The following is a 24,595-nucleotide window of genomic DNA, read 5'->3' as shown; positions in this document are numbered from 1 at the left end:
TAACAACATGACTAAATGTATCCTCATAATCTAGTCCATACCTCTGCTTAAATCATTTAGCAACAAGCCGTTCTTTATAGCGACCAATGGTACCATCTGACTTTCTCTTGACACGGAACACCCATTTACAGTCAATCACATTTTTACCTAGATGAGGAGGAACAAGATGCCACGTATGATTTTTCTGAAGAGCATGAAATTCATCATCCATAGCTTGCTTCCAGTTAGGATCCGCAAGAGCATCATGAACAGTGCGCGGTTCACCTGGTGGAACAGCAGAAACAACAAGACCATACTTGGTTTTATAATTAACTGGTTGGAGTTTGCCTGATTGAAGATGTGTTCGGGGTGGTGATGGTGCAAGCACAGAAGATCCAGGAGCTGTTGAATCCTGCTGGACAGAGGAGCCGCTGGATCCCAAGACAGCAGCATCCGGCGATGGCAGCAGATCGTCTGTGGCGGGTGTGGCGTGATGTAGCGAAGGACTGGGCGAACCAGACGCAGACAATCCAGGTGAGGGAACCAGATCTGGCGCAGCTCCCACATCAGGCCCACCTGGCATAGCGGTCGCGGGCTGTGACGCCCGTCGGACGTAGACACGCGGGTCAGTCCCAAACCGCGTGGATGGAACCCCAGGCGTCGGTTGTATGGGGACGCGCGAGGGGTCCGGCTCGGTGTTGGGCCGCCCCGTGGCGGACGGAGAGAGGCGCGGGGCCTGGGACGCGGAACTGACGCGGTCCACCTGATGCACCAGCGATCCCGAGGCGGATGCGGTCGGGCCTGACGCACTCGGCGCGCCGATCCCGAGGAGGATCTCGCCAGGTCAGCGGCTGGTGCCACAAAATCTTCCTGAGTAGCATTGTCACTAGAAACTGCACCATTAAACGTAGTATTTTCTGCAGTGGTGTTTCCTGTATCATCAAACATAGGTGAGGCAGTAGGAGGAATATTAGTCAATAAAAGGTCATCATGATTATCGGTACCCACACGATCAACGCCGGAGAGATGGGAAGGAAAAAGAAGAATTTCTTTCTGAAGGAGAGCACCGGCATTGGGATGAAGCTTGGCAAAAGGAAATTCTGTTTCATCGAACACAACATCACGAGAAATATAAACACGACCAGAAGAAACATCAAGACACTTGACACCCTTGTGTTGAGCACTGTATCCAAGAAAGACACATTGCTTAGAGCGAAACATGAGCTTACGATGATTGTAGGGACGGAGATTGGGCCAACAGGCACAACCAAAGACTCGAAGGGTGGTGTAATCTGGTGTGACATGCAACAGACGTTCAGTGGGAGTTTCATTGGAGATAGTGCGACTAGGCCACATGTTGATAAGATGTACAGCAGTGAGAAAAGCTTCATCCCAGAATTTGAGAGGCATAGAGGCTGAAGCTAAAAGAGCTAAGCCAACTTCAACGATGTGTCTGTGCTTACGTTCAGCTGACCCATTTTGCTGATGTGCATGGGGGCATGAGACATGATGAGAGATGCCTATCTTTTGAAAAAAAGAGTTAAGTTTCCCATACTCACCACCCCAGTCTGACTGTACGTCAATGATTTTGCTATCGAACTTTCGTTCAACAAGAGCTTGGAAGTTGTGAAAAACTTGAAACACGTCAGAACGTTTTTTAAGAAGGTATATCCAAGTATACTTACTGAAGTCATCGATAAAACTCACATAATAAGAGTGTCGACCAACAGAAGTGGGTGAAGGACCCCAGACATCAGAAAAAATAAGTTGCAATGGCTTGGTAGACACACTAGTAGAAACAGGATAAGGTAACTGATGACTTTTTGCTTTTTGACATGAATCACAAATTGTTTCTGAGTTTCTCTCCCCAACAACTGGGAGTTTATTCCTACTAAGAATTTGATGAACAATAGTAAACGACGGATGACCTAGACGACTGTGCCACCTTTTAGTAGAGAGCTTGATGGCGCCATACACTTGTTTATTGTATTGGCAGTACTGAGGAAGCAATGCATAGAGTCCTTCCACACAGACACCTCTATGAAGAATTCTCTTCGTGACCTAATCCTTGATCAAAAAGAAGAACGGGTGAAACTCAAGAAAGACATTGTTATCAAGGGCAATTCTATGAACAGATAGTAGAGTTTTGGAAGCACTAGGAACATGAAGAAACTCATTTATCTCAAGGTTTTTGTGTGGGGTTGTGATAAGTGATTGACCAATATGACTAATTTCCATACCTGCACCGTTTGCGGCGGTGTAAACTTGATCATGGCCACGATACTTGTCATGCACGGTTAGCTTTTCCAATTCTCCGGTGATGTGGTTGGTTGCACTCGTGTCCATGTACCAGTTGGTATCGACGCCGTATGATGTATCTGCAGCAGCTGCAACTTTCTTTTTCTGGGAATTATCATTAGCATAGCGCCAATCACAATCTTTGGCAATATGATTTGTTTTCTTACAGATTTGGCACTTTCCTTCATAGCCTTCATAACCTTGGAAATTTCGTCCCCTATTGTTGTTGGAGGAAGGACGTCGCTGGTTGTTGTTGTTGCCGGGGTGGTAGTAACCGCCGCCACCACCACCTTGGTAGCCACCACCACCATTGTTCTGGTGATAGCCGCCACCATAGCCGCCACCTCCTCCATTGTTGGGGTAGCCGCCGCCACCACCAGCTCCAAGATGGCCACTGTCGCCGCTGCCTTGATAGCCGCCACCACCACCTGGGTAGCCGCCGCCACCACCTGAGTAGCCACTGTTGGGGAACGTAGCAGAAATTCAAAATTTTCCTACGTGTCACCAAGATCTATCTATGGAGAAACCAGCAACGAGGGGAAGGAGAGTGCATCTACATACCCTTGTAGATCGCTAAGCGGAAGCGTTCAAGTGAACGGGGTTGATGGAGTCGTACTCGTCGTGATCCAAATCACCGATAACCAAGTGCCGAACGGACGGCACCTCCGCGTTCAACACACGTACAGCCCGGTGACGTCTCCCATGCCTTGATCCAGCAAGGAGAGAGGGATAGGTTGAGGAAGACTCCATCCAGCAGCAGCACAACGGCGTGGTGGTGGTGGAGGAGCGTGGCTAGAAGAGGAGGAAGAAGAGACGCAGTGCTGCACCAACGAGAGATCGAATCGCGTGTTATGGGCAGCCCTATGCCTCACTATTTATAGGGGAGAGGGAGGAGGGTGCGCCCCCCTCTAGGGTTCCCACCCCTAGGGGGTGCGGCAGCCCTAGATGGCAAAGGGGGTGGCGGCCAAGAGGGGAGAGGAGAGGGAGGCGCACCAATATGGGCCCTAAGGCCCATATTCCCTTAGGGTTTGCCCCCTTTCCACCTCTTAGGCGCCATGGGCCCTTGTGGGAGGCGCACCAGCCCACTAAGGGGCTGGTCCCTCACCACTCTTGGCCCATGCAAGCCTCCGGGGTTGGTGGCCCCACTTGGTGGACCCCCGGGACCCTCCCGGTGGTCCCGGTACGTTACCGATAAACCCCGAAACTCTTCCGGTGACCAAAACAGGACTTCCCATATATAAATCTTTACCTCCGGACCATTCCAGAACTCCTCGTGACGTCCGGGATCTCATCCGGGACTCTGAACAACATTCGGTAACCACATACAAACTTCCTTTATAACCCTAGCGTCATCGAACCTTAAGTGTGTAGACCCTACGGGTTTGGGAGACATGCAGACATGACCGAGACGTTCTCCGGTCAATAACCAACAGCGGGATCTGGATACCCATGTTGGCTCCCACATGTTCCACGATGATCTCATCGGATGAACCACGATGTCAAGGACTCAATCGATCCCGTATACAATTCCTTTGTCTAGCGGTATTGTACTTGCCCGAGATTCGATCGTCGGTATCCCGATACCTTGTTCAATCTCGTTACCGGCAAGTCTCTTTACTCGTTCCGTAACACATCATCCCGTGATCAACCCCTTGGTCACATTGTGCACATTATGACGATGTCCTATCGAGTGGGCCCAGAGATACCTCTCCGTTTACACAGAGTGACAAATCCCAGTCTCGATTCGTGCCAACCCAACAGATACTTTCGGAGATACCTGTAATGCACCTTTATAGCCACCCAGTTACGTTGTGACATTTGGTACACCCAAAGCATTCCTACGGTATCCGGGAGTTGCACAATCTCATGGTCTAAGGAAAAGATACTTGACATTAGAAAAGCTGTAGCATACGAACTACATGATCTTTGTGCTAGGCTTAGGATTGGGTCTTGTCCATCACATCATTCTCCTAATGATGTGATCCCGTTATCAACGACATCCAATGTCCATAGCCAGGAAACCATGACTATCTGTTGATCACAACGAGCTAGTCAACTAGAGGCTCACTAGGGACATATTGTGGTCTATGTATTCACACGTGTATTACGATTTCCGGATAATACAGTTATAGCATGAATAAAAGAATATTATCATGAACAAAGAAATATAATAATAACACTTTTATTATTGCCTCTAGGGCATATTTCCAACAGTCTCCCACTTGCACTAGAGTCAATAATCTAGTTCACATCACCATGTGATTAACACTGACAGGTCACATCACCATGTGACCAACATCCAAAGAGTTTACTAGAGTCAATAATCTAGTTCACATCACTATGTGATTAAAACTCAATGAGTTCTGGGTTTGATCATGTTGCTTGTGAGAGAGGTTTTAGTCAATCGGGTCTGAACCTTTCATATCCGTGTGTGCTTTACAAATCTTTATGTCATCTCCTAGATGCAGCTACCACGCTCTATTTGGAGCTATTCCAAATAACTGTTTTACTTGGAGCTATTCTAAATTGTTGCTCCATTATACGTATCCGGTATCTCTACTCAGAGCTATCTGGATAGGTGTTAAGCTTGCATCGTCGTAACTCTTTACGTCGAACTCTTTATCACCTCCATAACCGAGAAAATTCCTTAGTCCACTAGTTACCAAGGATAACTTTGACCGCTGTCCTGTGATCCATTCTTAGATCACTCTTTTACCCCTTGACTGACTCATGGCAAGGCACATTTCAGGTGTGGTACACAGCATAGCATACTGTAGAGCCTATGTCTTAAGCATAGGGGACGACCTTCGTCCTTTCTCTCTATTCTGCCGTGGTCGAGCTTTAAGTCTTAACTTCATACCTTACAACTCAGGCAAGAACTCCTTCTTTGACTGATCCATCTTGAACACCTTCAAGATCATGTCAAGGTATGTGCTCATTTGAAAGTACCATTAAGCGTTTTGATCTATTCTTATAGATCTTGATGCTCAATGTTCAAGTAGCTTAATCCAGGTTTTCCCTTGAAAAACACTTTTTAAACAACCCTATATGCTTTCTAGAAATTCTACATCATTTCTGATCATCAATATGTCAACAACATACACTCATCAGAAATTCTATAGTGTTCCCACTCACTTCTTTGGAAATACAAGTTTCTCACAAACTTTGTATAAGCCCAAAATTTTTGATCATCTCATCAAAACGCACATTCCAACTCCGAGATGCTTACTCCAGTCCTTAGAAGGATTGCTGGAGCCAGCATACCTTTTAGCATCCTTAGGATCGACAAAACCTTTCTGATTGTATCACATACAATCTTTCCTTACGAAAATTGGTAAGGAAACTCGTTTTGACATCCATCTGCCAGATTTCATAAATGCAGCTAATGCTAACATGAATCCGACGGACTTAAGCATCGCTACGGATGAGAAAAACTCATCGTAGTCAACTCCTTGAACTTGTGAAAAAACTCTTCGCCACAAGTCGAGCTTCATAGATGGTGACATTACCATCCACGTCCGTCTTCTTCTTAAAAGATCTATTTATCAAATGGCTTGCCGATCATTGGGCAAGTCCGCCAAAGTCCATGCTTTGTTCTGATACATGGATCCTATCTCGGATTTCATGGTTTCTTAACCATTTGTCGGAATTTGGGCCCACCATCGCTTCTCCATAGCTCGTAGGTTCATTGTTGTCTAGCAACATGACCTTCAAGACAGGATTACCGTACCACTCTGAAGTAGTACGTATCCTTGTCACCCTACGAGGTACGGTAGTGACTTGATCCAAAGTTTCATGATCACTATCATAAGCTTCTACTTCAATTGGTGTAGGTGCCATAGGAACAACTTCCTGTGCCCTGCTACACACTAGTTGAAGTGACGGTTCAGTAACCTCATCAAGTCTCCACCATCCTCCCACTCAACTTTCCGAGACAAACTTTTCCTCGAGAAAGGACCCGATTCAAGAAACAATCCATATTGCTTTCGGATCTGAATTAGGAGGTATACCCAACTGTTTTGGGTGTCCTATGAAGATGCATTTTATCCGCTTTGGGTTCAAGCTTATCAACCTGAAACTTTTTCACATAAGCGTCGCAGCCCCAAACCTTTAAGAAACGACAACTTAGGTTTCTCCAAACCATAATTCATACGGTGTCATCTCAACGGAATTACGTGGTGCCCTATTTAAAGTGAATGTGGTTGTCTCTAATGCCTAACCCATGAACAATAGTGGTAATTCGATAAGAGACATCAGGGTACGCACCATATCCAATAGGGTGCAACTATGATGTTCGGACACACCATCACACTATGGTGTTCCAGGCGGTATTAATTGCGAAACAATTTCCACAATGTCTTAATTGTGTGCCAAAACCCGTAACTCAGATATTCATCTCTATGATCATATCATAGACATTTTATCCTCTTGTCACAATGATCTTCTACTTCACTCTGAAATTACTTGAACCATTCAATAATCCAGACTTGTGTTTCATCAAGTAAATATTCTCAACATCTACTTGAATCATCTGTGAAGTAAGAACATAACGATATTCACTGCATGCCTTAGCACTCATTGGACTGCACACATCAAAATGTATTGCTTCCAACAAGTTGCTATCTTGTTCCATTTTACTGAAAACGAGGCTTTCAGTCATCTTGCCCATGTGGTATAATTTGCATATCTCAAGTGATTCAAAATCAAGTGAGTCCAAACGATCCATCTGCATGGAGTTTCTTCATGCGTATACACCAATAGACATGGTTCGCATGTCTCAAACTTTTCAAAAACGAGTGAGTCCAAAGATCCATCAACATGGAGCTTCTTCATGCGTTTTATACCATTATGACTTACATGGCAGTGCCACAAGTAAGTGGTACTATCATTACTATCTTATATCTTTTGGCATGAAAATGTGTATCACTACGATCGAGATTCAATAAACCATTCCTTTAGGTGCAAGACCATTGAAGGTATTATTCAAATAAATAGAGTAACTATTATTCTCCTTAAATGAATAACCGTATTGCAATAGACATAATCCAATCATGTCTATGCTCAACGCAAACACCAAATAACAATTATTCAGGTTTTAACATCAATCTCGATGGTAGAGGGAGTGTGCGATGCTTGATCATATCAACATTGGAAACACTTCCAACACATATCGTCAGCTCACCTTTAGCTAGTCTCCGTTTATTCCGTAGCTTTTATTTCGAGTTACTAATACTTAGCAACCGAACCGGTATCTTATACCCTGGTGCTACTAGGAGTACTAGTAAAGTACACATTAACGTAATGTATATCCAATATACTTCTATCGACCTTGCCAGCCTTCTAATCTACCAAGTATCTAGGGTAATTCTGCTCTAGTGACTATTCCCCTTATCACAGAAGCACTTAGTCTCGGGTTTGGGTTCAACCTTGGGTTTCTTCACTAGAGCAGCAGCTGATTTGCCGTTTCATGAAGTATCCCTTCTTGCCCTTGCCCTTCTTGAAACTAGTGGTTTCACCAACCATCAACAATTTGATGCTCCTTCTTGATTTCTACTTTCGCGGTGTCAAACATCGTGAATACCTCAAGGATTATCATATCTATCCCTGGTATGTTATAGTTCATCACGAAGCTCTAGCAGCTTGGTGGCAATGACTTTGGAGAAACATCACTATCTCATCTGGAAGATCAACTCCCACTCGATTCAAGTGATTGTCGCACTCAGACAATCTGAGCACAAGCTCAACGATTGAGCTTTTCTCCCTTAGTTTGTAGGCTAAGAAAATCGTTGAAGGTCTTATACCTCTTGACGTGGGCACGAGCCTGAAATCATAATTTCAGCCCTCGAAACATCTCATATGTTCCGCGACGTTTCAAAAACGTCTTTGGTGCCTCAACTCTAAACCGTTTAACTGAACTATCACGTAGTTATCAAAACGTGTATGTATGATGTTCACAACATCCACAAACGACGTTTGGGGTTCAGCACACTGAGCGGTGCATTAAGGACATAAGCTTTCTACTGTCCGCATAATCGCTACTGTCAACTTTCAACTATATTTTCTCTAGGAACATATCTAAACAGTGGAACTAAAGCGCGAGCTTACGACATAATTTGCAAAGAAATTTTTACTATGTTCAGGATAATTAAGTTCATCTTATGAACTCCCACTCAGATAGACATCCCTCTGGTCATCTAAGTGATTACATGATCCGAGTCAACTAGACCGTGTCCGATCATCACGTGAGACGGACTAGTCATCATCGGTGAACATCTTCATGTTGATCGTATCTACTATACGACTCATGCTCGACCTTTCGGTCTCCGTGTTCCGAGGCCATGTCTGTACATGCTAGGCTCGTCAAGTTAACCCTAAGTGTTTTCGCTATGTAAAATTGTCTTACACCCGTTGTATGTGAACGTAAGAATCCATCACACCCGATCATCACGTGGTGCTTAGAAGCGATGAACTGTAGCAACGGTGCACAGTTAGGGGAGAACACTTCTTGAAATTTTGTAAGGGATCATCTTATTTACTACCGTCGTCCTAAGTAAACAAGATGCATAATCATAATAAACATCACATGCAATTATATAGTTGTGACATGATATGGCCAATATCATATAGCTCCATTGATCTCCATCTTCGGGGCTCCATGATCATCTTGTCACCGGCTTGACACCATGATCTCCATCATCGTGTCTTCATGAAGTTGTCACGCCAACGACTACTTCTACTTCTATGGCTAACGCGTTTAGCAATAAAGTAAAGTAAGTTACATGGCGTTGTTCAATGACACGCAGGTCATACAATAAATAAAGACAACTCCTATGGCTCCTGCCGGTTGTCATTCTCATCGACATGCAAGTCGTGAATCCTATTACAAGAACATGATCAATCTCATACATCACATATCATTCATCACATTCTTCTTGGCCATATCACATCACATAGCATACCCTGCAAAAACAAGTTAGACATCCTCTAATTGTTGTTTGCATGTTTTGCGTGGCTGCTATGGGTTTCTAGCAAGAACGTTTCTTACCTACGCAAAACCACAACGTGATATGCCAATTGCTATTTACCCTTCATAAGGACCCTTTTCATCGAATCCGTTCCGACTAAAGTGGGAGAGACTGGCACCCGCTAGCCACCTTATGCACCAAGTGCATGTCAATCGGTGGAACCTGTCTCACGTAAGAGTACGTGTAAGGTCGGTCCGGGCCGCTTCATCCCACAATACCGTCGAAACAAGATTGGACTAGTAACGGTAAGCATATTGAACAAAATCAACGCCCACAACTACTTTGTGTTCTACTCGTGCAAAGAATCTACGCAATAGACCTAGCTCATGATGCCACTGTTGGGGAACGTAGCAGAAATTCAAAATTTTCCTACGTGTCACCAAGATCTATCTATGGAGAAACCAGCAACGAGGGGAAGGAGAGTGCATCTACATACCCTTGTAGATCGCTAAGCGGAAGCGTTCAAGTGAACGGGGTTGATGGAGTCGTACTCGTCGTGATCCAAATCACCGATAACCAAGTGCCGAACGGACGGCACCTCCGCGTTCAACACACGTACAGCCCGGTGACGTCTCCCATGCCTTGATCCAGCAAGGAGAGAGGGAGAGGTTGAGGAAGACTCCATCCAGCAGCAGCACAACGGCGTGGTGGTGGTGGAGGAGCGTGGCTAGAAGAGGAGGAAGAAGAGACGCAGGGATGCACCAACGAGAGATCGAATCGCGTGTTATGGGCAGCCCTATGCCTCACTATTTATAGGGGAGAGGGAGGAGGGTGCGCCCCCCTCTAGGGTTCCCACCCCTAGGGGGGGCGGCAGCCCTAGATGGCAAAGGGGGTGGCGGCCAAGAGGGGAGAGGAGAGGGAGGCGCACCAATATGGGCCCTAAGGCCCATATCCCCTTAGGGTTTGCCCCCTTTCCACCTCTTAGGCGCCATGGGCCCTTGTGGGAGGCGCACTAGCCCACTAAGGGGCTGGTCCCTCACCACTCTTGGCCCATGCAAGCCTCCGGGGTTGGTGGCCCCACTTGGTGGACCCCCGGGACCCTCCCGGTGGTCCTGGTACGTTACCGATAAACCCCGAAACTCTTCCGGTGACCAAAACAGGACTTCCCATATATAAATCTTTACCTCCGGACCATTCCGGAACTCCTCTTGACGTCCGAGATCTCATCCGGGACTCTGAACAACATTCGGTAACCACATACAAACTTCCTTTATAACCCTAGCGTCATCGAACCTTAAGTGTGTAGACCCTACGGGTTCGGGAGACATGCAGACATGACCGAGACGTTCTCCGGTCAATAACCAACAGCGGGATCTGGATACCCATGTTGGCTCCCACATGTTCCACGATGATCTCATCGGATGAACCACGATGTCAAGGACTCAATCGATCCCGTATACAATTCCTTTGTCTAGCCGTATTGTACTTGCCCGAGATTCGATCGTCGGTATCCCGATACCTTGTTCAATCTCGTTACCGGCAAGTCTCTTTACTCGTTCCGTAACACATCATCCCGTGATCAACCCCTTGGTCACATTGTGCACATTATGATGATGTCCTACCGAGTGGGCCCAGAGATACCTCTCCGTTTATACGGAGTGACAAATCCCAGTCTCGATTCGTGCCAACCCAACAAATACTTTCGGAGATACCTGTAATGCACCTTTATAGCCACCCAGCTACGTTGTGACGTTTGGTACACCCAAAGCATTCCTAAGGTATCCGGGAGTTGCACAATCTCATGGTCTAAGGAAAAGATACTTGACATTAGAAAAGCTTTAGCATACGAACTACATGATCTTTGTGCTAGGCTTAGGATTGGGTCTTGTCCATCACATCATTCTCCTAATGATGTGATCCCGTTATCAACGACATCCAATGTCCATAGCCAGGAAACCATGACTATCTGTTGATCACAACGAGCTAGTCAACTAGAGGCTCACTAGGGACATATTGTGGTCTATGTATTCACACGTGTATTACGATTTCCGGATAATACAGTTATAGCATGAATAAAAGACTATTATCATGAACAAAGAAATATAATAATAACACTTTTATTATTGCCTCTAGGGCATATTTCCAATAGCCACCACCGCCGCGAGATCCGTTGTTGCCCCTGCCTCTCTGAGATCGGTAGCCGCCCCTGTTGCCTCCCTGGCGGCCCCTGGAGGCAGCGTTCGCTGAGGACTTGAAGCCACCAGCGCCATTGCCATGATACATCTCGAGGCGCTGATCAAAGTTTGCGACCAGAGAGAAGAGATGGTCGACAGTAATGGGCTCGACGCGAACATCAAGGGCGGAGATGAGTGGTTGGTATTCCATGTCGAGGCCGGCAACAATGAAGGAGATCAGTTCCGGTTCCCCAATAGGCTTGCCCGCCGCAGCAAGCTCATCAGAGAGGGAACGCATGTGCCCAAAGAATGCCAAGGCAGATTGCGTGCCCTTCTGCGCATTGGTGAGGGCAGCATGGATGTTGTTGACGGGGGAGAGGGAGACAGCCGAGAACATATTAGCCAACGCTGTCCAGATCGCGTGTGAGGTTTCCATGGACGCCACCTGAACAAGGACCTCTTTGGAGAGGTTTCGAAGAAGATAGGCGACGATTTGTTGATCCTGTACAAGCCAGGGGGCATAGGCAGGGTTCGAGACAACCTGATCCTTGCCGTCTTTGTCTTTGGTGGCTATGGTTTTGGGAGGCTCCTCTAGGGTTTTGTCGATGTAGCCATACAAGCCGGCGCCCATTATCTGGGATCGTGCTTGAGCTCCCCAGAGGACGTAGTTCGTCCTGGTGAGAGGCTCGGATGTGTTGTAGTTGAGGCCAGAGGTAGGAACGGCGGTGGAGGTGGACATGGTTGCGAGGTGGATCGACGAGGATGAGCTAGATGAGATGGAAGAGGCCTGCTCTGTATACCATGTAAGTTGATGATGAAGCGTCTCAACCCTCAACAGAGAGGGCCGCGTGATCTTATATTGATAGCGAGAGGTTTCCCTCGAGGTATTACAGGAGTCGGTTGAGGAGACCAGAAAGATTACAAGAGGGAATCCAGATAGATGAGAGAGAGAGATAAAAGGAGAGTCCCTCTACAACTAATCTATCCTATACGTGAACCTCATGCCCAGATATGACCAGAATAGAGATCGCTACAACCAGGGTCTACAAGACCATTACATAATCATGTTTAACACAATTGTCTCAAAGCATTCCGATGTTTTTTTGTGAGGGTGCACAAGACATGCAGTTACATCCCCTAAAAATTTCAGACCTAAATTCGAAATATACATGGAGAAACTAAAAAAAATATGCAAATCCAGCATGAATAATGTCACAAAAAGACAAGCATAAATGACACTATTTGCATTTGGATTTGTCTTTTTAGTTTCTCAAATGTAGATTTCCTATTTGGATCTGAATTTTGTAGGGGTGGTAAACACGTGTCTTGTGAACATTCACATGTTCTTGGAATTTTTCGAAGCATTTAAACTCGTTTTCCAATGGATGCATGGGGCATGTGAGAGTTGGTCACATGTCAGCTCTAGAATATGATCGTACTGTGCAAGAATAAGTGATCCTTAAGCTAGCTGAGCGTTTTTGGCTTTGTAATTTCACTTTCCTTGCACCTTCTTTTGTGTAATTCTTCATGTGCAGGAACAAGTGGTATTTACATATTGTTTTTCATTTCATTTCATTGGATTACCATAAATTTCGAGGGTTTAGGTCACCGGTCTCGTATTTGTACTAGCAGCAGTGATGTATCTCGTTCAGCCAGCCAGTAGTTTATAGTCAAAGGATTAACAAATGCGTCAGATGATGATAGTGGCGTTATTTATTTGTAAATGTGGTGATCATGTTAATCCTTCACATAACAATGATCTTCTTTCTGTTTGGCATCCAACATGTTAGTTTCTGCATTTTCTTAACAGCGCACGGGTGATTTTCCCCATTTTAGAGCCGATTGGACGTCAGGGTATGATCGATCAGCACCTTCACTCTCCCTCAATCTCTCCCCCACGAGTAGCTCGATGATCATTTTCACATATCACAATCGCCATAGGGCAGGGAGCCATCCGGGGGAAAGATCCCAACCCTGGTTAGGCTAGTCTCTAGGCACACAGCGCAAGTAGTCCGCGGGGTCTGATCAGCGTGAGCAATTTCAGGTCAAGTCACGTTTTTTTTTTCTCAGGCCAATGTCAGCCACCATTGGAGATGGCAAGCAAGCCGATTTTGGCACTCCGCATGGTTAAACAGTGGACTGCGCCCCAAGGCTTTGAGGGAGGATGCGTGGATCGCTCAGATTAACATCTCTAGTGGCATCACAATAGGACGAATTTACCACTCGGCGGACCCCATTGTTCGGAAGCTCACGGCTGTTTTTCAGCACCATTTCAATCTCCATGAACGTCGTGGCTCAAATTGGTGGAACTGCTACACTGAGGTAAACAACGCACCTGATTCCTGCAAGCTTTGTTGTGGTCATTCAAGTCCTGCCTCCGGAGCAACTGGCCATGATTCTTAGTAATAGTACCATTCAGTCTCAAGAAGCATTTCATAAAATCTTCCACCATGACATTAGCATGAGCATCCTTGGCTAGCTGCATGAGAGTATCTTGACGCACGGTGCTATCCATGCCTATACCTGGCCATGGGATACCCGGCCTGAAAAAGCCCGACCCAACCCGGCCCTGTCTTGCCCGCGGGTCAGGCCTGGGCCTAGGTTTGGAGCCCAAAGGCCGGGCCTGGGCCTGCCATATTTGCGATTTAACGAAGAGGCCCAGCCCAAGGCCCGGTGGGCTTTTACGTTGACGGGCCAGGCCCGGGCCTGTGTTTTCTGCTTCGGGTTTGGTTAGGCCCGGCCCGACGGATGGCCTGGTATATCCATGACCCCTAACAAGGCTAGCAGAATATATAACACAAATTCCACACAAACCAATAAAACACCACTATCTTTGCATATGTCAATTCTGAAATGATACAACAATAATAGTGCAGATGACGCGCACCGTCTAATAGAACAACAAAAATTCCACACAGGCAATTACATGACGGTTTTTGCATATGGCAATTTTGAAATGATACAACAAATAGTTCAGATGACGCGCACCATTGGGATAGAGTATTACACTCGATACAGTGCAGCAGAAATAAAGCTTTTCAAGAGAAGAACAAACAAGAACGCTCGCACGATAGTGGTACATGAAAGCAAGCAGCTAGAACTGAAATTACTACACATCTCCTTGGGATGGTTGGCGCATGGGCATGGTGTTGTTACCTTCCTCCCTGTTAATCTTGAGGATGCCAGCATGAGTAAGGAGGACCCAGATGTGGGTGAGAAACTCTCCTCCCTTTGCGAGAAGTTCCATGTGTGCTTTAACATTGTCTGATGGTGCGATGTAGAGGATCTTCTCAGCCCAGAAATCCGCAAGTATCTTCCAGCGAAGAGCACTGCTCGGATTGCGCTCTAGCTGCTTTCCAAGCTTCACACCTCTCATGAAGATGCTCCTGTCTTCCACTTGGTCTTGTAAACCATTCATAGCCTGGTGAATATTCTGGGATGCATCAATAGATCCAGAGGCCAGGGGTAGAAACCCGTTTACCAAAAGGGAAAAAACATTCCACCATTTTAAACCAAGTCCAACATTCCGGGATCCTAGAACTTCGTATGCTTTGCGTTCTACATCAACCATGGCCAGCTTTGTATCTCCGAAGTATCCTGGAAGCAATTCTGGTGCAGACTTCATCAAGTATGCACAATATCTTGATAGGCTGACTGAAACATTCTTGTTGAACTTTGTGTCTTGTTCATTTTCAGATGTCCCATTCAGTTGCTCCCCGTCTCCAGTAGGGGGAATCATATTGCAGTAATCAGTGGCGATGTTCCAAATTAACATGATCTCTGCTTGTGAATGACCATGCAATGCCCAAGAAAACTCTGCAAGCACACCGTTCCTCTGTAATGACCCTTCTCCATTAGTTGGTGGACCGGCGCATGATATTAGGGACCTAGCAATAGCCCGCTTTACTGTCTGCAACTTGTTCACTGGGTAACAGTCCCCAGACGAATCAGCGGCGGTAATGTGTGGAATAATCGAGTACTGACCAATCTTATTCTTCCAGTACCCAAATATTTTGAATCTGCTAATATAGCAGATAAACTTCTCAATGAAAGCATTGTGTTGATAACAAGATATTTTGAGATAGCTACAAGTAACTGACACCTTGCACCAATCCGAGGCCAGATAGAATGCAGCTTGAAGAAGTTCAGTGAGAAGGAATGTGGCCAAAACAAGGAGAGTGATGATCTCGTCAGCCCTTTTGCTGTGCACTTCAATGACAGCTTTAAGTGTCTTGACAGATAGTGTACTCTGCACGACAAAGGATACACATGTGGCAACAAGAGCAATCCTCACAAGGAAGAGAAAGAAGAATACTCCCTCAAGTTCAAAGATGATAGCATGTTTTGTAAAGAAGTAGTCATGGCAGAACCCCAACTCCATTTCAACAATCCGGAAAGGTCTCTCATAGTCATCCTGATTTTGTAGTAATCCCTTGAAGACAAAATCACGGGTTTCATCAAGGTGTTCCTCGGCGAATGACAACCCATAGTAGCGCCGCTTCAATAGCTCATACATGGCTTTAGCCAGACACAAGTCCTTGAGCTCCTTGCAGTGAACAGTACCTGAGCGGAGGAGCCTGCCTTCACAGTGCCAGATCTGGTCGATGGTGACACGACCCCAAAGTCCATAAATTTGAACAGGGTACTTGTAGCCTTTCATGGTGGCAGGATCGAACCCATCACCATCATCAGCAGGCAGGTTCTTCATGAACTTGGCAACTCCTCTGGCAATGAAATAGCCAACCTCAACCAATCGCATGCAAATTCTCTACCTATGAGTCCTGTAAAAATGACAGTGGCAGCCAGATAAGTGAGAACAGTTGCAGGAGACTTAATAGTTGCAAAGTTGTTGGAGGCTCGGTAGGAATTATCCGTGCTATAGGAGAAAAGTAGGCCCGAGATTGATATAACATAGACGAAATACTGGAGAAAATTGAAAAAACTTCGCTTCCATTGCCTGTTGTCGTTGAGCTCATAGGCCTTGACTGCGTTGGTGCACCCAGCGGCCATCAGCAATGAGACAGCCCAGATGGGGTACATGACATTCTTCACCGGAGAGGACTGCATCAATCCCAGGGTGTAGGCGATAGCTGGGAACGACACAGTGTAGGTCACCCACGTACCAGCTTGAACCAAGAAGTTGGTCGACTGCCGCCTCAAGGACCCAAGGATGAGCTGCAGGAGGAGCAGCAATACGATCCCTGACGTGAACGCCTCCACCTGGATGATGATCCTCCGTGGCTTATTCAAGAAGGGGGAGAGAGCCTCCATCGCAGCCGTCATGTTGATGGATCTTTGTGGCTCCATCACACTACCTTATGTGATGCTTAATTTGCTATGGCGGTGTGGCGTCTTGGATCTGAATCGAAGAGGATTGCTGTTAGCTAGCTAGGATGTCTAGTCCAAGCTTAGTTGTTTCCAGGAGGAAGAGAGCTATGATATGCTGCGTGCCTGCGTGTATAGAAAGTATAAATTATAGTGGTTGCCTCTTCAGCGCGAATAGAGCTACTGGATCTGAGACAATACCAATACAATAAGACACGACTAGGGAGTACTGCTTCGCAAGGTCTTCCATTTGGTTCGAGGTAGCTGCTCCCACTTCAATGTCAACGAAGCCATGTGGATTGATTAGTTTCCCAGCTAATGATGATGAGTATAATAAGGCGTCTTCAAAGTGGACCCTCAAACTACTCGCAACCGTATGGACTGCATGGTTCGGGCATGTTTAACCATCCAACGTGTGAATGTATCGGTCCGGACGCACTTTTTCTCGCAAAGTCCAAACAAACTAGGGAATGGGCCGGGGGGCTTGCGGGAGTTTGGGTAGCAGCCACGTAGGATTCCGACACCCATGGCCCACCCCAAACCCCTCCCGGACCCCGTGCCTCCACCCTCCTGTCTTTCTGTGCATCTATTTTCTCTCTTGCCTCCACCGTCGCTCCACCACCCAGGCTCCCCCGGCACAACATTGTCGGAACTCGACGACTCCGTCTCCTCCAACGTTACACCCAGGCTCCACCCCCGCTTGTCCTCCGCCGACGTTCCACACATCTTGTTAGAGTACGTAATGGGCCTAATGGGCCCATTAGTCTTAGGGTTAATTAGAGATAACCTTGCCTGGGAGTCAAGTAAACCTCTCTATATAAAGAGAGGAGATGTATCAATCTAATCAAGCAAGAATTAAGAAGGAAATCCCTTCCCTCTTGCCCGGCCGTGGGCAAAAAGGCCCCCGGCCGGCCCTCTCGCGCCCTCCTTCTAGCAGCACCATAACAATTTGGTATCAGCTAGCTTTGGTTCGATCATGTCTTCACCGCCGTCAAGCCCGTCTCTTCCGCTGCCGGTCACCTTGTCGCCTCCGGCGACCACCACGGTCGTCGTCCCGCTCCTGCCCGCGCCGGGGTCCTCCGTCGCGCCCGCCCCCGCCGTCCTCACCTGGGAGGAGGTGTCCGGGGTGCTGCGGGACCTAACCCAGGCGGTCCAGGAGATCCACCTGTTCTTGGCCGGGTCCTACGGGCCACACCCGGCTGCGACGCCCATCGCCGCCCCCGCGCCGCCGTGGCTGCCGTGGCAGCCGCCGCACCAGGCGGCCTTCGCCGCGCTCGTCGGGCCGTTGCAGCTGCCATCCATCGCCACCACCGCCCAGCCCTGGCTGCAGTGTCAGCCGCCGCTCCTGGCGGCCTCCGCCGCGTCACCGCAACAGCCGCTGCCGCTGCCCGGCGCGGAACCGCAGCAGCCGCTGCAGCTGCAGCAGCCACCGCCGGTCAGCTCTGCCGTCTAGTATGGGATGCCCTACGACAGGAGTGCGACGACCTCGTTCCCATCAGCGCCGCCGCCATCCCAGGGCGTCCACATCCAGCAGATCAAGTCCCCGCCGTCGCCGTCATCGCTTCCGTCTTGGATCGCTACCAGCCACGTGTCGGCGGCGGTGAGGCTGCACGCTGCTGCACGCGGCCTCCTAGCGTGTCGGCGTGTGCGGGAGATGCGTGGTCTGCAGCTGCCGCTCCTCCAAGTTGCCCTTCGCTGCGCAAAGGACCTCGATCTCGTCCGCTGCGTCAGGGTTCTTGGGCATGCGGTTTTCCCCGCGGGCAGCGACCTCAAAGTCTGCGACATCGGCGGTTGGGGGGGCACATCCCTCCTCGTCATTCTCCATCGCAAGCTCTCCACTCTTCCCTGTGCCGTGCAGACCAACAGCCATCCAGCGGGGAGAAGGCAGGGTGTCACCGACAGGAGCACACCGCGTAGCACCACTGCTTTCTGCCGCCGGCCGCCGCGAGGGCGCCTCTACTGGTCGCTCTTGCAACCACTTCCAGGTGGCCATACACATGCACTCCTTTGGTCCAGGTGGTGTCCATGGGATCCAGGTGGCTGTACACGTGCACGTCCAACGTGCGGATGGTGTCCACTTTTTGTTGAAGGGTCCAAAATAAAGCGTCCTAGTCCATTTCAGGTTGAGAATAATAAAACAAGCCGAGATGTAAAAGGCTTGTTTTTAGGTGTTAGGTTTGTGTTGCGTCGAGTCATGGTTATAAGTTGGTTAGGCTGCAGCTCGAGGACAAGCTGCATGTCCAGGTGGGGTGTAGTGTTAGAGTACGTAATGGGCCTAATGGGCCCATTAGTCTTAGGGTTAATTAGAGATAACCTTGCCTGGGAGTCAAGTAAACCTCTCTATATAAAGAGAGGAGATGTATCAATCTAATCAAGCAAGAATTAAGAAGGAAATCCCTTCCCTCTTGCCCGGCCGTGGGCAAAAAGGCCCCCGGCCGGCCCTCTCGCGCCCTCCTTCTAGCAGCACCATAACACATCTCCTCCGTCCGCTGCACAGGTACCATCCACCCCTACGGTACTCACCATGCCCAGCAAGTGTTCGGTGAAATGCCCGTGCTAATTTTTTTGTCCCTTCTTTTTTTGAAGCAATGGATTCGGATATGGAGTACATATACGAGAACTATGTTGAGTCATCCGACGGCTCGTCCGATGAGGAGGACTACACGGATGAGACGGCGAAGATGCAGGCGGTCATTGCAAACATAGAGCGTGCGGAAGAGGATGTTCACAATTTCAAGGGATCGATCAAGGGCCATTTGACGCTGATGGATGACTACTTTGCCCTGATGCCCTATTCGCTGACAATTTAGCTGGCGCTTTTGGCTGCCAAAAAATGTTTTTGATCGTCTCTACCATGGTGTCCAGTCCTTTGATAACTACTTCATCTTGAAGACGGATGTTGTGGGAAGGATTGGGTTCTCTGGTTACCAAAAGTGCACGGCTGCATTGCGGATGCTTACATATGTCATAATTGCTGATTCATGCGACGAATACCTACGGATATTTGAGAGCACATGCAAAGATGCCATGGTAAGATTTGCTACTGTTGTGGTCTCGGTGTTTGGACCTCAGTATATGAGAGAAGCAACTGTCGCGTACACCGACAAGATCTTGGCAATTTGAAGCTAGAGGGTGGCCAAGTTTGCTCGGATCTCTTGACTGCATGCATTGTAGATGGAAGAACTGCCCAAAAGCTCTACAAGGGCAATACCAGGGTCAGGTTAAGAAGTCCACCATCATTCTTGGAGCAATTGCATCACATGATCTTTGGATTTGACATGCTTTCTTTGGCATGCCCTGGTCTCATAATGACACCAATGTGCTGCAGTGATCCCCATTGTTTGCTAGACTGACTGGAGGGAAAGCTCCTCCTTGCCACTAAACTGTCAATGGGCATGAATACAACATGGGGTACTATCTGGTCGAAAATATATATTCTCCGTGGGCTACCTTTGTCAAGACTATCTCTGATCCAGTTGGTCAGAAAAAGTCTCAGCTTAACCAAAGAGAAGAAGCGGCTAGAAAGGATATTGAGAGGGCATTTGGAGTTCTGCAGGTTCATTTTGCAGTTGTTCGTGGACCTACTAAATAATGGGATCCAGAGACCTTGTGGGAGGTGATGACATGTTGTTGATCATGCACCATGATCATAGGAGGATGAGGGTGAGGATGCTGCCTCAGCCCTTGAATTTCAGAACATGGGTGAGCCTATATCGAACTTCTAGAGAAGAAATCGGACACATTTGATGAGTTTGTTCAAACGCATCAAAAAATCCTGCATCAAGCAATTCATGAGCAACTGAAGGAAGATTTGATTGAGCATATGTGGGCGGTTAAACGGGACAACTAGTACCATCAACAATAACAATGACAACAACAAAGCTTTTAGTCCCAAACAAGTTGGGATAGGCTAGAGCTGAAACCCACAAGATCTTGCAACCAACTCATGGTTCTAGACAAGAATAGCAAGCTTCCACACACCCCTGTCCATGGGTAGATCTTTGGTGATACTCCAGTCCTTCAGATCTCTCTTTACGGACTCCTTCCATGTCAAGTTCGGTCTACCCCGACCTCTCTTGACAATATCAGCATGTTTTGGCCGTCGCCTATGCATTGAAGCTTTTGGAGGCATGCGTTGAATATGACCAAACCATCTCAGACGATGTTGTACAAGCTTCTCTTCAATCGGGGCTACCCTAGCTCTATCTCATATATCATCATTCCGGACCCGGTCCTTCCTTGTGTGGCCATACATCCATCTCAACATGCGCATCTCTGCCACACCTAACTGTTGAACATATGTCGTCCTTTAGTTGGCCAACACTCCACGCACCCCTGTCCAAGGCTAGTTCTTTGGGGACAACTACTAATGTCCTAGTTAAATTCATGTTTGAACTACTATAATTTGAATACTTTGCTGGATTGTAATATTTAAATTAGAACTACTGCTGCATTTGAACGATCTTTAGCTAAACTGAAACTAGATATGCAACTATTTAGAGTGTGCAGACTGGGAAAAAAATTGGGGACGGATGTACGCGGCTAGCTTGGATGGCCGGCTCCCGCAACCATGTCCATGGACTGATCCTCCCTTGTCCGCGGACGGAAGTGATGTCCTGTTTAGGGGTCAGCGTTGGAGATGCCCTAATCCGGCCGTAGTAGCATCAACATAACATATAGGTACTATAAACAGCGCTTTGATCGAGAGACTGAGGAGGCAAGCCAAAATATTTCCTCACTTGGGTCTACATTCAAATTTGTGAAATAGTCGTGCTATGCAAACAACATAACGGCACAGATTCCTGCATGACGATAAAATCCAGCCGGTCATGCATAGGATTGAAAGGGCACCAACCGCTGGATTTGCTGGTCGTGCAAAGATCGGGCACTTAAGTGTCGTGTGTGGAGCAGTTTTGTTTGCCAAAATACCCATGCTTTTGCACTCACATTTGGAATGCCACCAATTTGGCCCCATATGGCTTGCCAAATTTGGGCACTAAGACATGGACACTGGGTATTGACCAGAATCACACGGGAAGAAGCACCTAAGGGGATAGCTACAGGAAAGTAGGAAGCCTACTCTTTAATCAAGAGATATTTTTATTTTAGCTAGTATTGATCCACCAATTTGTGCAGCTAGAACAGTCACCATGGTGAAATTTTTACTTGCAATACAAGTTGCTAATCGTCAGTATTAATGGCGAACCTCTGGAAGGCATGGTCCTGAATATCTCAATTTTTGTCACTCCGAGAATTCCCATTATCAGCATTACTTCTGGAAGGCTAATTATCAGCCGAGTGTCCGTCCTTTTAGCCACTGCAGTCACCAATCCACCTGCAGTGCAGTATATATGAGGCATTGGTTAGAATAACAGAGATGCTGATGGGAAAACAACTGAACAAGTACACTGTTCTTTCTTCCTCCGGAGAAAGAAACTGTAAACAGCATACTGCAGACACAATGAAAAGTAGTTCTTCCCCTCTCAACATCACTACATGCACATATCAAACCGAGGTTACAGATCCATCGCAGAACAAAAAGAGGAATGGGTTACAGAACACACAGCAGAGATGAATAAACAGAGCTGCCGAGGGAGGTAAGAGGCGGTGTAGTGCTACGGCCTTGAGTTGGCCGGCGACGGCGACGCCGCTGCATAGACATGAGTCGGTCGAGTGCCGGCGGCCCCATGGTTCGACGACGCCAGGCTCGAGACGAGAAATCAGGCGAAGCGATTCCCTTCGTCTCTCTCCCGGCTGGCAACTGTTTTTTGGGGGCGGCAAGGCCAGCCGAGAAGGCGAGGTCAGGTGGGAGAGGGATTGCGTCTGCGCCGCCGGTAGTAGCCAAACACGGGACGGGAGGAAGCCGGACTGACAGGACTCCCGCACCGCACACACACACTCTTTTTTTTTTTTGTGCACATCTGGGTACAGGTCAAGATGGTGGACAGGCAAAGGCGAGGCCAGTCTCTTCTGGTAACAAACGTCAGGCGCGATGCCAAATGTGTTCCCTGCAGCAACAAGCACAGGCAAAGGCCAGGCCAGAAAGATGAAATAAATTCAAAAAAAATGTGAACATCACTGTTAAGTTTAGAACTTGAACCATGATAAATGTAGGATACCATTGTTCTCCTAACCATCTAACCACAGATATTATTCATTTGAATTTGGCCCCTTTTGTGTAGGTCACAAATGATCATATATTTTTTAGTGTTTGCAAGTTCACATGATATAGAATGACTAACTTATATGAATTTCTCTAAAAAAGTCTACTCCCTCCATCCTGGTTTATATTGACTTGCAAGCATTTAAAAAATGGCCATAATTAGTTAATTGAATAATATTTTAGAGAAACTATACCACTGAAAATTTCTCTTGAATGTGAATGCAATGATTTTTTTGATACATATAGCTATTTTGTTGAAAAATTAATGGGTAATTTTATTTTAAAATGCATCCAACCTTATAAATCAGGATGGAGAGAGTATCAATTACTTCACCTTTTTTTGGGGGAAAATCAAGAAAAGTTAAAAAAATGGAGCAAAGGGGATATGGGTTGCACCAGCAACTAGTTGCACAAAAACCACTATCTTTACTTGGCATGGAAGCTGGAGTAGTTACCTAAAAACAGATGAAATATCTTTGTGAATCTTACAGCTGCCGCATATATAGCAGAATCTATTCAGCCGTCCCGTTCAGAGGCTGGAAGAGGCTTGATGCAGATCCGAGCGCTGCTCCAGGCAGCAGGAGAGCAAAACTCAGTCGTTTCTCAGTCACACAACAGAATCCACAGGAGGTCGGTGAGGGCAGACACGGTTCAGTCGGCGCATAGTCCTGGGTCAGCTTTGCGACGTGAAGATCTTGATCACCGTCGAGATTGGCACCTAGGAAGAGCCCACAGAGAGTTTGATCGTGAATATGCCCGTGACAACTAAGGGAGTCCTGGATTAGGGGGTCCTCGGACAGCCGGACTATATGCTTATGCCGGATTGTTGGCTATGAAGATACAAGATTGAGGACTTCGTCCCGTATCCGGGTGGGACTCTCCTTGGCGTGGAAGGTAAGCTTGGCAATTTGGATACGTAGATTCCCTTCTCTGTAACCGACTTTGTGTAACCCTAGCCCCCTCCGGTGTCTATATAAACCGGAGGGTTTAGTCCGTAGGACAAGGACAATCATAATCGTTGGCTAGCTTCTAGGGTTAGCCTCTACGATCTCGTGGTAGATCAACTCTTGCAGTACTCATATCATCAAGACCAATCAAGCAGGAAGTAGGGTATTACCTCCATAGAGAGGGCCCGAACCTGGGTAAACATTGTGTCCCCCGCCTCCTATTACCATTAGCCTTAGACGCACAGTTCGGGACCCCCTACCCGAGATCCACCGATTTTGACACCGACATTGGTGCTTTCATTGGGAGTTCCACAGTGTCGTCACGGTAAGGCTTGATGGCTCCTTCAGTCATCTACAATGATGCGATCCAGGGTGAGGTTTTCCTCCCCGGATATATCTTCGTATTCGGCGGCTTCGCACTGCGGGCCAACTCGCTTGGCCATCTGGAGCAGATCAATAGCTACGCCCCTGGCCGCCAGGTCAGGTTTGGAAACCTGAACTACACCGCCGACATCCGCGGAGACTTGATCTTCGACGGATTCGAGCCCATGTCAGGTGCGCCGAACAGTCACGACGAGCACGACTTAGATCTGCCATCGGACGGTGTTCGGGAGATCACACATGTGGCTGCCCCGGCTCTTAACTCGAAGCAGATCGTGTCATCCGAGGACGGGTGGATGGACCCCGCCACGGAGGCCGCACACTCAGCGGCGATAGAGCCGAACACAGACTTCACCTTCATTG

General features: G+C 47.5%; 1 protein-coding gene across 2 annotated transcripts; it reads right to left on the bottom strand.

The window, feature by feature from the left end:
• Nucleotides 1-14,331: 14,331 nt before the first annotated feature.
• On the bottom strand, nt 14,332-22,613 carry LOC119310932. Of its 2 annotated transcripts, none has more exons than XM_037586554.1 (2): nt 21,948-22,613; nt 14,332-16,775 (listed from the first exon to the last, which is right to left on the bottom strand). In XM_037586554.1, the coding sequence occupies exon 2, from the start codon at nt 16,173-16,175 to the stop codon at nt 14,526-14,528; it is 1,650 nt and encodes a 549-aa protein (XP_037442451.1). In that variant the 5' UTR covers nt 16,176-16,775; nt 21,948-22,613; the 3' UTR covers nt 14,332-14,525. The 2 variants fall into 2 exon arrangements, with proteins under 2 accessions (XP_037442451.1, XP_037442450.1); XM_037586553.1 differs by having other exon boundaries at nt 14,332-16,197.
• Nucleotides 22,614-24,595: the final 1,982 nt, after the last annotated feature.

Source organism: Triticum dicoccoides, chromosome 5B, assembly GCF_002162155.2.
Source record: "Triticum dicoccoides isolate Atlit2015 ecotype Zavitan chromosome 5B, WEW_v2.0, whole genome shotgun sequence".
Classification (NCBI taxonomy): Eukaryota; Viridiplantae; Streptophyta; class Magnoliopsida; order Poales; family Poaceae; genus Triticum; species Triticum dicoccoides.
This window is presented reverse-complemented; position numbering and strand designations above follow the sequence as displayed.